At 38.2% G+C, this 16948-nt stretch overlaps 3 protein-coding genes across 4 annotated transcripts in view; 1 reads left to right on the forward strand and 2 right to left on the reverse strand.

The window, feature by feature from the left end:
• LOC129742806 (uncharacterized) lies at nucleotides 1-897 on the reverse strand (the record flags this gene model as incomplete). The annotated part of the gene is made up of 2 exons (XM_055734743.1): nucleotides 839-897; nucleotides 1-712 (listed from the first exon to the last, which is right to left on the reverse strand). A coding segment is annotated over exon 2 (666 nt), but the record flags the coding sequence as incomplete, so codon positions are not given.
• Nucleotides 898-1603: 706 nt separating this feature from the next.
• On the reverse strand, nucleotides 1604-4712 carry LOC129744837 (protein Son). Of its 2 annotated transcripts, none has more exons than XM_055737564.1 (3): nucleotides 4608-4712; nucleotides 3857-4548; nucleotides 1604-3794 (listed from the first exon to the last, which is right to left on the reverse strand). In XM_055737564.1, exons 2-3 carry the CDS (start codon nucleotides 4546-4548, stop codon nucleotides 1781-1783), a joined length of 2706 nt encoding a protein of 901 aa, XP_055593539.1. In that variant the 5' UTR covers nucleotides 4608-4712; the 3' UTR covers nucleotides 1604-1780. The 2 variants fall into 2 exon arrangements, with proteins under 2 accessions (XP_055593539.1, XP_055593541.1); XM_055737566.1 differs by having other exon boundaries at nucleotides 4636-4686.
• A 522-nt stretch (nucleotides 4713-5234) lies between these two features.
• Nucleotides 5235-16948, forward strand: part of LOC129749089 (kinesin-like protein unc-104) — a 212100-nt gene continuing 200386 nt past the window's right edge. The window contains exon 1 of the mRNA XM_055743946.1: nucleotides 5235-5489. The gene's annotated coding sequence lies outside the window, so the exon portion shown is untranslated. The remainder of the gene's footprint in view (nucleotides 5490-16948) is intronic.

A 16948-nucleotide genomic window follows, 5' to 3' on the forward strand; every position in this document is an offset into this window, starting at 1 on the left:
GGTGGGTTTCGGGGGACGCTTGCCACTAGTTTGGCTGAAAACGCGAAGTTTCACCGGCTTTTTTTGTACATCGAAACCTTTTTTATCCATTTTGATGTTCGGTAGCAAGGGCTCTAGAGAGCCGTTCAACTTCTTCCCCAAACCTTGGCCAGGGTTCCACCCCATTCTCTGTAGCATGTTCAATCCCTTGCCGTCACATAAGGGCGCGGGAGTTTTAAGAGAGTCTTGTTTGACCCAAGGAGTCATTCGATCATACGACTTTTTGTCAATTCTCTTCTCTTTGGTTTGATTCGGCTTACTGGAAAAGCCCATGTGATGATTTGTGCCCAAATTAAGAGACGTGTACGGAAACGTGTAGCTCGGTTCAGAGTAGCTTTTTGCTGTGTCATAAAAACTTGGCGGAGCCATGGAATTATACGTAGTTGGGGGTGCCGTGGCATTGTATTGGATAGTGCCAGATCCAGAACCGAGTGGTTTGATCTTGGCCGTTGGCTTATACATATACTGCTCATGGTTCTGTTGATTTTGATATCGTTGTTGAGTCTGATAGTATGACTGATCGATCGGATAGTACTGTGATAGAAACCCGGATGGGGAAGGTGGAGGCTCCAGCGGTTGAAAGCAGTTCCTAGACTGCTGATAAGGGGCACTGTTTTTGAAGCTCATGATTGCCCTTTGATGATTATGCCACAAAACTTTCTACATCACCTGCCTGAAAAGTTCAAGAAACGAATTATGATCAACCTTGGCTCTAGGGCAGGAATTTCCGCAAAATTATACCGAAAACGAGCTTATACCAAAGAATTAGCGTTTTTTCATTAACTTTTCCACAACAAACCTTCGCAAACAGATCGATGTCGACAGACCAGCGATTTTGTTGTTGAACCTTAAATACACACTGACAAAAATTCTACAGGTAGAATAACATGATACTTCATATAACAGTACAATTTCGTATTTTTATCAAAGGGGATCGAAGAATTACCTTTGACGTTAAATTCTTCTTTAAATAATTAAATTTATAATGATATTTTTATGAAGATAAAAATACTTTAAAAAGGCTGGGCAAATTTGGTTTTTTGTTTGTACACGGAATTGTATAGTATAGTATACGGTTCGAAAGACGAGTAGACAAAATTTGTATATGAGTGCAAAAAAATCTACCCTGGGAGTAATAAATTATGAATTAATGAAGTTGTATGTTGTATTATTTCAAGGAAAAAAGAGACAAAGATTTTCAGCTAGTGAGCCAATTTCCAAATCTAGCCGACATACTGCAGACGGTTTTGAGAGCCAGCATTGTGCTGATTTAATACTGTAAACAACATACATAAAAAAAAATTAAAATTGAAAGGTAATAAAAAGGTCGAAAAGTTTGAAAACCAGAACATCTATACAATATTTAATCAATTTTTTCAATGCGTGTTAAAGTATTGAAATACAAGGATAAAGTATTGGTAAGTTAAAAAATAAGGTTTAAAAAAAGGTAGGAATTTCTGAATATTGAAATATCTTGACAATCCTTCATCCTAAAATATGCTACGCAAATAAATTACACGGTTTTCTCATACTTTCTACTATAAAACAGTTCGAAACTAGCGTTTGAAGGTAAAAGTTTATTAAAACTTTCATAGTTTTACTCGTTTTACGGATTTCATGTAATGAAACGTTCAGGCTATTGTTGTAAGTAATCTAGGTAGGTACGGTTTAATTCATCAGCACTTACATTGAAAATTTATCTTCAAAGACTGACACACATAATTACTTACCTCAGAAATACTTATTGCAGGATACCCAGCTGCTGCAGGCAAAACTTGGCCGATGTGGCCTTGGCTTCTTTCTTGGTGTTGTTGGCAATTGCCGGTTGATATTCTAACCCGTTGACGATTACCTTGAAGATAAAGTTCTTTGCATGCCCGGGGCCGCTCTCGTGCACCATATCGTACCGAGGCGGCATCCATTTCCGTTTGCTGCAGTACTCGCCCAGGATCGATACCGGATGTTTGCCATCGGTGTTGATTTTGACGTTCGTGAATCGAGCCCGACGACCACTGTGCTGTTGATGCATCTGAAACTGTATCTGGTGTTGTTGCCTTTGCTGTTCCTCAACACTAGCAACCAATCCCCTTTTGTCCAGTTTTACGTCCAACAACAGTGGCTCCAGAGATCCATTTTTCTCTTTACCGAGACCCTCGCCTGGTACCCATCCCATTTTTTGTAGTAAATGCATGCCCATTCCGCCCGAAACGGGAGCCGTCTGCTTAAGAGTATCCCTACGCGCCCACGGTTGGTAACCTTCGGCAAGTTCCCGGTGACTGAGGCATTGAACACCGGTAGAACCTAAAAATTGTCCCGGAGTGAATTTGGATGAGGCCCATGCGGACATGTCCTTCTGGGTGTTGTACAACAGTTTGATGGCTTCGGCATCTGCCGGATTATCCTGTAGTTTACGCATGGCATTCAGTCGATTGGAAATAATAGTGGAAACATCCAAACTGTTGTTTTCTTGCTGAACAGGGAAAACTTGCACCGGTGGAGGTTCGATGGTCGCTGGAATTGGTAAAGCAGAGGCTATAGGCGGAGGAGGATTTTCAAGATTGGGAACCGGCATATAAGGTGGTACAGGTGCTGTTGAAGGTCCTGGTTCGACAGTCGCTGGGGGAGGTAGCATTTGAGGACCAGGGACAGGATTGACTGGAGTGTAGGCCGGCTGTTGCTCGGCTTGAGGAGGAGCGCAAATGGCCAACGGTGTTGATGCTTTAGTAGAAAATTTCTCCGGACGTATCACTGCGACCGGTGGAATAGGTTGAGCAGGTTTCGGTTCTACCGGGACCCACTCGCTCTCCATTTTACGATGCTGAGCTCCCGATGAAACGGGAAACTGCATCATAATGGCCTTGGACTGTTCAGCCGTCTTTGGCTGCAGAGGGATGGAATTTTTAATGTTCATTACGATGGGACCAGGATCCTTAATCTGAAAAGGATGATGAAAAGCCTTGGAACTACCGTCTGCCTCATGCTCGCTGTCGTCCGAGGACACGCTTGAGAGTTCATTAAGGTTTTCCTTATCGGAAATCTTTTTACAAAATTCAGTCAGCTCTTCAACGCTTTTGCCACTACATTTCATCTTCATGATTAATTTTTCTTTCGATTCTTTATCTAGTCCCTGGGCACCAGGCAGGGTTCCTTTTTTCAGCATTGTTATTGCATTTTTGCGAGCAATTTCTAGCAATTTTTGTTTGTCGAATTGTGGAGAGCGTGATCGAGATTTGGACCGAGATCGGTGATGTCTTTCGCGACTTTCACTCCTTCTACGTTTGCGACCACGATTATGCTCTTCTTCCTTATAACTGGCGTAGAATGAATTGTATCGTTTCTGGTAGAAATCATAATACCGTCCCTGCGAACGGTACGGTTCTTCCTCCGATAGAGAGAAATCTTCTGAATCCGAACGTCGCTTACGAAGTTCTCTTGGGCGCGATCGATCCCTTTCCGGGTATCTAGATCGATTTCGATCCCGATCTCGTTCCCGTTCTCGTTCCTCTCGCTCACGTTCTTTTTCTTTGGAGGCGACTTCTTTGAAAATAGTACTGTCCTTCAGACTTTTGATTTGAATTTTATTCTTAGATTTAGTAAGATCTTCTTTTTCCTTTTCTCGTTCCTTCTCTCTTTCTCGGTCTCGATCGCGAGCTCTGTCGCGTTCCTTATCCTTGTCGTCACGGGACGAATCCTTATAGAAACGATCATCTTTCTCCTTTTTGATGTGAGGAACGTTGAATTCGTTGTACGATTCACTAAAGGAGGAAAATATCGTTAATTATTTAGAGTAAAAATTGAAAGGGAACGCTCATCTCACCTGTGATAATGATGATGATGGTGGTGGTGGTGATAGTAATCCTTCGAGCCACCGCTGGATTCACGAGAATGATACCTATCCCCAGACGTTTCTTTCTTGACTACCACGGAAGTCACGTCCGGCTTCCCAGATGGTCGAAGTTCTTTATGCTTTTCGGTTTTGATTTCCTTCTCCTTGTCTTTGTGCTTTTTATGTTTCTCCTTATTTTTGCTTTTATCTTTATCTTTTTCCTTTTTAATTTTCTTAACCTTTCGTTTAATTTCTTCCTCGTTTATGCCATTTTCGGAACCCGAGGATGAGTCGCTTCCACTTTTCTTTTTCTTCTTGGATTTTTTCTTGTGTTTCTTCTTTTTCTTTTTCGAGGACTCCGCCTCATCGTTAGAATCATCTTCGATAATTTCTGGTGGAGCCGCATTGAATACCTTGAAAAGTTCCGTCAATATTTCGTTTGACGATTTCAATGGTTCCACGCATTTGGATTCTTTTTCTGCCGTATCATCCGGTGCTGATGTTGAGCTACTACTGGTGGCAAATGGGTTAGGCAGGTTCACGTCTATCATTAATTTGTCCACCGTTTCCGACCGGCTCGAGTCCTCGTAGCTGGTGATTTTTTCCTGCTTTATTTTGATGTTTAGAGGAAGCATTTCCGTCGATACTGATGTCTCTTCCTCCGCTGGCGAATTTTCACTCATCTGTAATGAAAGACGGAACTGTTATTTATGAAAACAAAACTTTTTCACAAACTTCGCACATTTATGGACTGTTTTAATGATACAAACGCTAATTTTGTAATTTAAACAGAATTTTAATATTTTTCCTGCTAATGCGAGATGTTGATGAAATTTTTACATGTTGAAATTTAGTTAATCTTAGAACAGTTATTTTAACGCACAATGGGTAAAAATATAGAAATCAACACAAAATTTGAAAGTTATTAAAAGTTTTTATTTCTGAATATAAAACTGAGTAATTTCAAGACAAAAGATGCATATATTAGAGTGTTGACAATTTATGTATACATATGTCAACAGAAAATACCAAACGAAACAGAATAAGTTTCAACAACATTCTAAAGAATTGGTACTTTGTTAGCGGCTGTTTACACACTACGGCTAACATTTTTTCCTCGTGTGCTGATAACTGCCAGCATAACAAAAGCCCACCCTGTGAACGTACACAAACAAATACCGACAGCATTCCACCCCATCCCAAAAAAATTGTTATCAAAAACAAGCTCCCACTTTATTCCTTGCTTGTCGCGCGTGAAAATAGCAAAAAAAATAAAGAAGGAATCCTTGTTCAGCGATGCAATTTCACTCCACCGAGAGCTGGGCGCCTTGGCAAGAATTGTACAATCCCTGAGAGAGAGAATTTTCCTGTTTTCCGCATTCATTCGGTGACCATCATTTGGGCGAGTTGCCTGCTGCTGTGGTTGAAGAAAAATCGAAACTTTACTTGGTGCGTTTCTGGAAAAAGGACATTGTGGCTATAAATTACTTGTGTTGGATTATCGGTGATTGATTGGCGAATATTGGTAGTGTCGGTGGAAAAACGCTTGTGGTTTTAGAAGAAATTTTAGCCTTGGGCCGTGAAAAGTGTTTCCTGGGGAGTACAAGGACTTGGACCTTTGAAGGTAAGTCCACTTTTTTCACCATTCAAAGGAACAATATGGAATCGAGATTCGCCTTTTTAGGAAACGGCAAGTCGTCATGTTCGATGTTTACACAGCAAGATGATTACAACGAAAATCGAACAAACGAGTTTATTTTTCTATGGGTTATAACAATAATTTGCTGAAAGTTAAGCCATTTTCTTACGTTTCGATAATTTCATGCAAATTTTTTCATCGGACGTAAGGATCGATCGATCTCATTTTGCATTATTGGCTCTGGGTGGCTCTCGAATTTTCTCCGCTCTCAAATATATTTCTGGACAGTGATGCCAAATAAAAAGGTCCTGCACATTCAATCTTTTCTCCTGTGGTCGGGACGATTTTGTCCTGTATTTTCAACTGAATGAAATCTGAATCTGAAATCTGAATCTAAAATCTGAATCTGAAATCTGAATCTGAAATCTGAATCTGAAATCTGAATCTGAAATCTGAATCTGAAATCTGAATCTGAAATCTGAATCTGAAATCTGAATCTGAAATCTGAATTTGAAATCTGAATCTAAAATCTGAATCAGAAATCTGAATCTGAAATCTGATTCTGAAATCTGAATCTGAAATCTGAATCTGAAATCTGAATCTGAAATCTGAATCTGAAATCTGAAATCTGAATCTGAAATCTGAATCTAAAATCTGAATCTGAAATCTGAATCTGAAATCTGAATCTGAAATCTGAATCTGAAATCTGAATCTGAAATCTGAATTTGAAATCTGAATCTGAATCTGAAATCTGAATCTGAAATCTGAATCTGAAATCTGAATCTGAAATCTGAATCTGAAATCTGAATCTGAAATCTGAATCTGAAATCTGAATCTGAATCTGAAATCTGAATCTGAAATCTGAATCTGAAATCTGAATCTGAAATCTGAATCTGAAATCTGAATCTGAAATCTGAATCTGAAATCTGATCTGAAATCTGAATCTGAAATCTGAATCTGAAATCTGAATCTGAAATCTAAAATCTGAAATCTGAATCTGAATCTTAAATCTGAATAAAAAATCTGAATCTGAAATCTAAATTTTGAAATCTGAATCTGAAATCTGAATTTGAACTCTAAAATCTGAATCTGAAACCTGAATCTGAAATCTGAATCTGAAATCTGAATCTGAAATCTGAATCTGAAATCTGAATCTGAAATCTGAATCTGAAATCTGAATCTGAAATCTGAAACTGAAATCTGAATCTGAAATCTGAATCTGAAATCTGAATCTGAATCTGAAATCTGAATCTGAAATCTGAATCTGAAATCTGAATCTGAAATCTGAAATCTGAATCTGAAATCTGAATTTGAAATCTGAATCTGAAATCTGAATCTGAAATCTGAATCTGAAATCTGAATCGGAAATCTGAATCTGAAATCTGAATCTGAAATCTGAATCTAAAATCTGAATCTGAAATCTGAATCTGAAATCTGAATCTGAAATCTGAATCTGAAATCTGAATCTGAAATCTGAATCTGAAATCTGAATCTGAAATCTGAATCTGAAATCTGAATCTGAAATCTGAATCTGAAATCTGAATCTGAAATCTGAATCTGAAATCTGAATCTGAAATCTGAAATCTGAATCTGAAATCTGAATCTGAAATCTGAATCTGAAATCTGAATCTGAAATCTGAATCTGAAATCTGAATCTGAAATCTGAAATCTGAATCTGAAATCTGAATCTGAAATCTGAATCTGAAATCTGAATCTGAAATCTGAATCTGAAATCTGAATCTGAAATCTGAATCTGAAATCTGAATCTGAAATCTGAATCTGAAATCTGAATCTGAAATCTGAATCTGAAATCTGAATCTGAAATCTGAATCTGAATCTTAAATATGAATCTGAAATCTGAATCAGAAATCTAAATTTGAAATCTGAATCTGAAATCTGATTCTGAAATCTGAATCTGAAATCTGAATCTGAAATCTGAATCTGAAATCTGAAATCTGAATCTGATATCTGAATCTGAAATCAGAATCTGAATCTGATATCTGAATCTGAAATCTGAGTCTGAAATCTGAATCTGAAATCTGAATCTGAAATCTGAATCTGAAATCTGAAATCTGAAATCTGAATCTGAAATCTGAATCTGAAATCTGAAATCTGAGTCTGAAATCTGAATCTGAATCTGAAATCTGAATCTGTAATCTGAATCTGAAATCTGAATCTGAAATCTGAATCTGAAATCTGAATCTGAAATCTGAATCTGAAATCTGAATCTGAAATCTGAATCTGAAATCTGAATCTGAAATCTGAATCTGAAATCTGAATCTGAAATCTGAATCTGAAATCTGAATCTGAAATCTGAATCTGAAATCTGAATCTGAAATCTGAATCTGAAATCTGAATCTGAAATCTGAATCTGAAATCTGAATCTGAAATCTGAATCTGAAATCTGAAATTTGAATCTGAAATCTGTATCTGAATCTGAATCTGAAATCTGAATCTGAAATCTGAATCTGAAATCTGAAATCTGAATCTGAAATCTGAATTTTGTAATCTGAATCTGAAATCTGAATCTGAACTCTGAAATCAGAATCTGAAATCTGAATTGTGAATCTGAAAACGTAATTTTAGTCGGAATCTGAAATGTCTGTCATGATTTTTCTAAACTTTGCCATATTTTCGAGAATTCAACCAAGGTAATTTTTCCCTATCAAGGTTGTATAGCTAAGTTGGACTTGTTCCTTATCAAAGTTACTTGTGTTTTCGTTTTTAATCAAAAGTATTAGAAGCCAAAAAGTTTTCCGATCATTATACAAAAAGTGTAATGTACAATTTTGTCCCAAGATGAAAACGTGCTGGACCAAAGTTAGAGGACTTTTCCTCCGTTCACCAAAAGTTCGAAATACCAACAACGCCAAAATAACTACCTAAATATGTGGTTCAAACGAACGTGTACGAAATTAGCCGAATGAAATCTTTGGTAAGTTGGTTTGCTGGAAAACATCATTATTTTCATACCTTCTTCATACTCCGTGTGAAAAAGCTCCATCCCCATTCGCGTGTAGATGAGAAAAACAACATTGCTGCACCTTCATTGCCCGCTCATTTACGTAGGAAAATAAACTTTTCCCGAGTCCTGCGGTAGCAACGAGCTGGAAAAGTTTCACCTAGGACTAGAGCACCGCGATTCTCCTGGATTCTCGGTGCGTTTTTCTATCGTCCGTGTTGGATTTAACCCTCTGGAAGCCATGAGTTTTCTAGAATATATGTATGTGTCTAGTTTTGTTGATTTGAATCAAAAATTTTTTAATCTATTTTAAATAAGTTAGAAATATCAACCAAAAAAATCGTAAAAATATGCAGATGTTACTGGAAATTTTGTTCTTCTGAGGGTTTAAGCAGCCATTTGGTGGAATATGAACTTGGTCCCGACGAAGTCGTAGGTAGGCTCCTGTTGGCAGAGCGTATAATCAAACCAGACCAACGCCAGCCGCGCGGCCTTTTCCAGGCGTAGGAAATGAATATGCGAAATAACAACTTCCACTCGAAGTCGTTGGCGAGCAAGCTACCATCATCCGGCAAACGGGACGGAACTCTCTGAGTCATCGCCTCCGGGCTTCGGTCGGTTCGGTGGAGTAGCCTGCAACGTAACGAAACGGAGAAAAAAAAAATAATACAATAATATGAACAACAAGTACCGACCAATGCGATGGAATAATATACAATATACCTATACGTATAGAAAAATAGCGACAATTTTATGTATTTGGTCGCGGACTGCCTGGCACCATTTAACGGCGCGGATTTTGAATGACCCAGTACCATACAGGGGTGTCAGGTGTCCTGATTTATCAGGATTTGTCCTGATTTTTGAGAGACCGTCCTGATTTTTCAAAAACGCTTGAATTGTCCTGATTTTTGAAAAATGACCCTTAAAATGTTCTGATTTGTCCTGATTTTTAAAAAATATCCAAATCATAACTAAATTTATTGTTAAATGATGAGAACATCAAACAAATCTTAAATAAAATAGTTTAACCAGTTGAACCAATGAGATTCTTTGATTCAAATTACATTAAAATGAGGTTTTTCGATATTAACTGCAGGCCAGCCAAGGTTATTCTCGCTTCAGTTGCATAATTCGAGGCGTCTTCAGCACCTATATTTCGCCTTTAGTTAGGCAATTTAGGCAGAACTGCATTTTGTTTTCAGAAATTTGGGGGTGTCCTGAAAAATCCTGATTTTTTCTTCGCGGTGTCCTGATTTTTGACAAAACGACCTGGCACCTCTGGTACCATACAACAGTGCATTTGTGAGTGTTATAATTCCATTTAGAACAATGGGATTTTTATATTCTTGCTTCAGAAGCCTTCTGGTTTATCAATCGAGATGGCTCATTTTCAACTATAATAATTTGGAATAGTGAAAATAAGTTGCTTTCTAAATTTATTCATTTATGAAACCCTTCTAGATTGTTTAAGATTCCCGACAGTTTTTCTCTAATTCCATTTTGCTTAATTGATCAAATATAATAAAGCTATCTAGAGATATTTTTTATTGTAATCTATTGAATTTTGAAGCAGCTTTTGTTAAAATTATTTTTAAGGTGATGCTAAAAAATCGGTTTCACGGAGATCACGAGAAAATTTGTGAAAATGATCATATATCATTATCAGTCAAATCTTGCCAGAGCCCGTGGCGTAGAGGATTTTTTTTTTCTTGTAGGGGAGAGCCCACTGCGACCAGTAGTTGATCTATTGTGGTAATTACCCCGCGTTAATATCTAGCGTAACATTTAAAAAGGGCGAAACTAGCAGTTAGCTCGAAACGAGAAAAACGCGTTTGAAAATTCGGAACACCTATTCAAATCCTATTTATAAAATCGACCACTTTTTGTTCAACAAAATCAAAAAATGTGCATTATATTCACTTATTGTTCGATGGTTATCAAGAACTTTAACTTTTTTCGCGTAATTTCAGAGATTTTCGAGTTTCGCCCTATTATTGTTTTCGATTTCAGTTACGCCTGCAAGTTTCGCCCAATTGATCGGCCGTTTTTGTTTTGGTTTTGAAGTTACGCCCAATCATCCTACACGCAAAAACTAATTAGGCCGTTTTGTCACACACGGTCAATTCAGTTACGCCTTTAGGCTCTACACGAATAGAAAAATTCACTCCATTTTGAATAGGCGTAACTTCACGTTCCAACGAAAATGCATCACCAGGAAGTTTCGCCCAATTGAATTTTATCAATTTTTTGAAAGTTTTAAGTAATTTTAAGATGAAACCGCGTTTGATAGGTAAAGTGCAACCGCTTGCATCCGGAATGACCGTTAACTCGATTTGTTTACATTTGGCAGTTTCGCCCTTTTGAAATGTTACGCTAGATATATGCTATCAGGCTCACCTGCACTATGGGTTGAAGTGACAGTTGATTGCTGACTAAGCATTTTATCCCAATCGGGTACAGGGCTGCCAACTATTTTTCAGAAAAGTCTGGAAGATTTAAAAAAAAATGTCTGGAAATGGCTGCAAATGTCTGGACACTTAAGTTTTCAAGGTTGCGACCTTTTTTTTTTGGTCCCCAGATCTCAGACCGGTCCCAGTCCGGCACTGGTGGCGTGAATTGCTATTTTAGCACAGTTATCGATTTAAAAATTCCCAACAATTATACGCCTTGGTTCCAAATTCATGCAAATTTGGAACAGGATTTCAAAATTTACGACAGACCGATTTCGACGTTTGGGGTTCACAGTGAGAAAATTTTAACTAATGATGAATATTTTCACACATGTTTGGGTAGCATTAGGTGTAATAATTGTTTCTTATTGAGAAATTATGTGAATGTATTTTCCCGCCAAAACCGATCCATACGCAACACATATTGAGAAAATATGTTAACGAAAACCGTATCAAGTATAAAAAGTTAAAGAGGTTGTACTCAAGCCACGACCGCAAGGTTAACGTAGAATTACGACAGCCGGTCCTGTGTCAATAGGATATGTTTCATAATAAATTTTCATACTCGGAAAATGTTGATCGTTTTGACATGAATTATTTATTCATTCTTCAACTATCACGGCCAATGGGCGATGGAAGCGAAAAGTTATTTTTTTCTCTCCTTAAGAAAAACGCCTCTAGAACTGTCAAAAGTTGGGTGAAACTATAGCTGCATCCCACTTGCACTAATGCAAAACCATCACCCAAATTCGTCAGCGCTTCCAACGCCTATTGAGACAGATTGTAGCTCTAAACAATTGCATAGCAAAAGGCGGGAAAATATTTGTAGCTGCTTCAAAATCCAATGCAACTGAGCCAATGCGCCTGCAATTATGCAACTACAAACCTCAAGCGTTTTATCAAAGCTTTAAAGATTCAGTATTATGCGTTTAATTCGAATCAGTAGGGGAAATGCGCACTAAGGGATATACAAAAGGGGTCGCATTGTACATTGGATGGAGATGAAAATTCAACAACAAATTTAACTTTAATGAAAAACGCACTTAGGTACAAAATTATTTAGAGAGTGAAATTTTTTTCAGGTTTTTCCAATGGAATTTTTTGCTTGAATAAATATTATATGTCAATGAACGGTGTCATACTCAAACTTCTACACATTTTAATTTCGTGAAATTTTTCTGTTCAGAAATCGGGACCGCGGATTACTTTTCAATTTTTTATCAAAGTTCTGATTTAAGATTTGAACCGTGGAATTATCTTTGCCATGCACAATAAAAATTGTATTCCAAATTTCATCTCTATAGAAGGACGTTATTGAAAAGTAACGAAAGGTTTATGATTTTAATCAAATGTTGTAAAAATTTTTAATATTCAAAAAATAACAGGTGGCCATACAAAAAAAAAATTAAAATGAAAAAAATTTTTTTTTCAAAAGTGACACACGCCTTTGTAAAATAGCTTAAAGTATTTAGTTGGCTGACCCTGCAGATGTGGAAAATTGCTGAATCTGGACGATGCTGCTGATGTGGTTTGGTGGGCTTTTGGCCTTTTCGGTTCCTTTGAGTTTGATTTTCTCAACGGAACCGGAATGTTTCAAGGTTATGTTTATGTTCTGGCAACCCTATGCCAGGCCACTGCTGCACCGGTTCAACATGATGGTGGTGAAGCATAATGAATGCTCCGGGTTTCAGTGAAAATTGCTCTTTATTCTTACACAGATTTACACAAGAATGACAGCTACTCGGAGTGAAATTGGAGTGAAGGCTATTGCTTTCTCTTTTTAACACACGAGAAATCGTATACCCAGGTTGCGAGCGCGCCCATCGCCCATGCTGCAAATTATTTTTCTGGTCTGTCCGTGCTCTGTCTCTGGTCTGTACGTGCTCTGTCTGAGTCTCAATTTAACATACATCTTCAAAGCATTTGCCAATATTAATAGGTTTCGAGCACTTATGGATTCATAATTCATAAATTCTAATAATTTCCTGCCATATTACGCCATGACAAAATTGAATTTTCATAGTTTCTTAGAACAATTGATGTCCAAACCCAAAAGTCTGGAATTGTCTGGAAGAAATGTCAAAAGTCTGGAAGTCTGGAAACCAGAAAAAATGTCTGGCAAAAGTCCAAAAAGTCTGGAAGATCCAGACAAAATCTGGAAGGTTGACATCACTGATCGGGTATGATATCAAAGATGTATGATATAACCTTCTTAAGGCTGATATGCAACCATATTTCTTGTGCGCTTATTAACTTTGCCCCAAGTACACGCTCTCTCCTATTAAGGAGGGCGCAGCAGTTGCATAGAAGATGCTCTGCAGTTTCTTTTTCGAGCCCGCAGAACCGACAGTCATAGTTTTGAATAATGTTTGTCCGTTTGAGATGTTGTTTTGTTGGACAATGTCCGGTCAAGAGACCTCCCGAATAGCAAAGACCATGGTATTAATATAACCGAACAATAATTTTCACCTTTACAATAAACTTCATTGTACTATCTAAATCTCTGTCAACCACATTAAATTTTGAAACAACAATAGTTTTTCAAGTCACCGTGGAGTATATCGTTATTTCAAAACACTTCATGGTGCTCGAAAATGTCAGACGCACGGTATCACAATAACTTTCTTGTGGTTATTATTGTTACTGTGTACTTTATGGTAGAATTAAAATATGAACCCTATCGAAGATTGGTTATTTTCTGTTCTTTTTACACAATTGCAATTTTTCGTGTAGTGACTATGAAGCGCGCCATTTTGTTCGGAAGAACAAAACAAATACTGAGCAGTCGGAAAAAGACAAATGCGTGAATTCGGGAATCGTTTGGATTTTAACTGGCCGGGTTTTAACCAGCTGGTGAATTTCCGGTCAGAGCATTCTCTTGGCTGGAGGAAACAGCTCCCGTTTATCATCCATTGCCTAGCAATGTCTCAGGTGAGAAATTAATTTATTTTAAAATCATACGGCTAGTAATGAAGAGGAACAATTCTCTTTCAGATAGAAGGTAAAAACATTGGCGTGCAATTTCATCCCGAGGAAATACAATGGTCGGAAATCGAATCCAGCTTCTGGAACCGACCAAAACGCTGGCAAGTTGATGCCCATAGGCACTGGCATGGATTAAGAAAATAGTGTTAAACACATTTTTCCAATTTGTTTTAAATTTATGATTAATGCAAAATCGTGTGTGTCATATAATGATGTTTTTATTAAAAATAAAACTTAAATACAAAAAAGTGTTTTAATTGAATATGTATACTTTTGAAACAAATAATTGAAACATTAAAACCATTAAAATTCACGGTACCAAATATTTTTATGCACTATGAAAAAACAATAATGTTCATTGTTGTTAAAACTATGAAAATTCCTTGAAAAACAATAAATTCCACAGTTTTTCTTGAACAATTTGAACCATGTTAAAACCATACATTTCATAGTATTTTGTTTCAGAATGTATGGAAAAAAGTTGATTTTTTCATTGTTAAGTTGCTTAACAACCCCCTTTTTTCATGGTAAATTTTGCCAATACCATAAAATTCACTGTCAAAAATTTCACAAGGATTTTCATTGAAAAAACAGTTCATTTTCGAAGAAAATAAAATTTATCCACCCACCAGTCCCCCTTAGTTAAAGCTCACCTGTTTCCTCCTGTGATATCGCCACCTCGGATCAAAATTTCTCCTGCGGCACTGCGAACCGATGGTCCAATTCCCTTCGGCACTGCGAGCCGGCACACAAATAAACAATCTTCCTTTAGCTCGTACCGCCGAGTGCCAATTTCGTGGGTAGTCGCGCAGCCGGGAATCCACTTCCTGGGCACGCGAAATGGGAGCCACCGGCTCGTCCCTCGTAGACTTGATAGCTAAACAACAATGGCAACAGCGACAACTAACAAAGGCAACTCGGCTCTTATGGCCGGAAGCGCGCGTCGACGGAACCCCTTGCACTGCGGCACTTGTTGCCAGAAACTTATCCTTTCGCACTGCCGGGAAGCCTCTTCCTAGGCGTGCGTCGATTGTGCCACTTTTCTTCGGCTCTATTCCGGAGCAGAGTGATGCGGCTTTCCTAGCCAAAATTTCTAATTCTCGCGCTGCCGGGAAATTCGTAACAACGAAACAACTATCGCACGGCTCTCGTAGCCGGAAAATTCTTTCCTAGGCGCGCGTTGATAAATTCACTCTTCCTCGGCTGGCTACACAGATGAACCACTATACTGCGGCGCTTGTGGCCCGAGAACTTTTCCTTTCGCGCTGCTGGGAAGTTTCTTCCTAGGCGTGCGTCGATTGAGCTAGTCCTCTTCTCGCGCTATTCCGAAACACTATAATGCGGCTTTCGTAGCCGAAACTTCTTCTCCTCGCGCCGCCGGGAAACTTTTTCCTATAGGCGCGCGGACTCTTCCACAGCTTGGTTTTGTCCAGCTATAGGTATTCCATAAACGGCCCTACAAGAAACCACACCATAAGTACCTAACGTATAAATTCAAAAGTGCGCTACTCACTTCGTTACGAAGGCTGTTTCCGGCACAATTTGTGTTCGGGCAGCACGGCCTGCTCCGGCACTTTTTCGTTGTCTTCCTGCGAAGGAAATTGTTTAATTATTATCGCTTTTCGCGATTATTTTAAATAAATAAGCATTACCTTTTTGTTGCTTTTTCCTCGCACGTGTCGACTGCTTTTCTCCGGTGCTTTCTATTTTGACAGCCCTACACGAGCTCTGAGCGCCAGGGTGTGTCCACCCAGCCACCCACTAGCAGTTGTCTGCTTTTTGCGTTTCGCATGGGTTTTTGTAACCCAAAATTGAGTGCATGCAATAATGTGTTTGTTTTCGTTTATGTTAAAACTCTAGCGTAACATTTCATAAGGGCGAAACTAGCAGTTAGCTTGAAACGAGAAAAGCGCGTTTGAAATTTCGGAACATCTAAACAAATCTTTTTTAAAAAATCGATCACTTTTTGTCCAACAAAATCGAAAAATGTGCATTCTTTTCACTTATTGTTCGTTGGTTATCAAGAGCTTTAACTTTTTTCACTAAATTTAAGAGTTTTTCGAGTTTCGCCCTTTTTTGTTTTCGAATCCAGTTACGTCTGCAAGTTTCGCCCATTTGATCGGCCGTTTTTGTTTTGGTTTTGAAGTTTTGCCCATTGGTCCTACACGCAAAAACATAATTAGGCTGTTTTGTCACACACGGTTAAAAGTTTTAAGTGATTTTAAGATGAAACCGCGTTTGTTAGGTAAAGTGCAACCGCTTACATCCGGAATGACCGTTAACTCGATTTGTTTACCTTTGGCAGTTTCGCCCTTTTGAAATGTTACGCTAGAACTATCGAAAGTTCAAGTACATAAAATTTGATAAACAATAATCAACAGATATTCTTAGAAAATGACCTCCAACAACCATATATGAAAATGTGCTCCAAAAATAAGAACGATACACGATCCCGTTTTGCTTTTCTGTCTTCAGAGATACAAATGGCGTACGCAAAACGTGAGCAAATGGCTTCAGGGTTTCTAAACATAAAGAGAGCTTTTGATGCAGTCTCAATAGAGGTTTTGTCAGACAAGTTGCACTCCCGGGGTCTGCCTCCTCTATTGAACAACATCTTATACAGCTTGCTTTGTGAGAAACATCTGAACTTGGCTCACTGAGATATTGCAGTTAGAAGAATTTCTTACATGGGCCTTCCGCAGGGTTCATGTTTCAGTCCACTATTGTACAACTTTTACGTAAGTGACATCGACAGTTGTCTCTCTGAAGGCTGCACTCTAAGACAACTTGCAGATGATAGAGTAGTGTCTGTCACAGGATCTACTGAGTTTCATCTGCACAGACCTTTACAAGATACTTTAGACAGATTATCAACCTGGGCTTTGGGACTTGGGATTAAGTTTTCTCCACAAAAAACGGAGATGGTTGTTTTTTCTAAGAAACATATTCTGCTCAAGCTAAGCTTCAAGCTTCCAAGTGTATCGGGAGAGCCCACATTGAGTATCTGAAAGGAAAACGCCAACAAAGAATCGATTTTCTCCGAT

Source organism: Uranotaenia lowii, chromosome 2, assembly GCF_029784155.1.
Source record: "Uranotaenia lowii strain MFRU-FL chromosome 2, ASM2978415v1, whole genome shotgun sequence".
In the NCBI taxonomy this organism is placed as follows: domain Eukaryota; kingdom Metazoa; phylum Arthropoda; class Insecta; order Diptera; family Culicidae; genus Uranotaenia; species Uranotaenia lowii.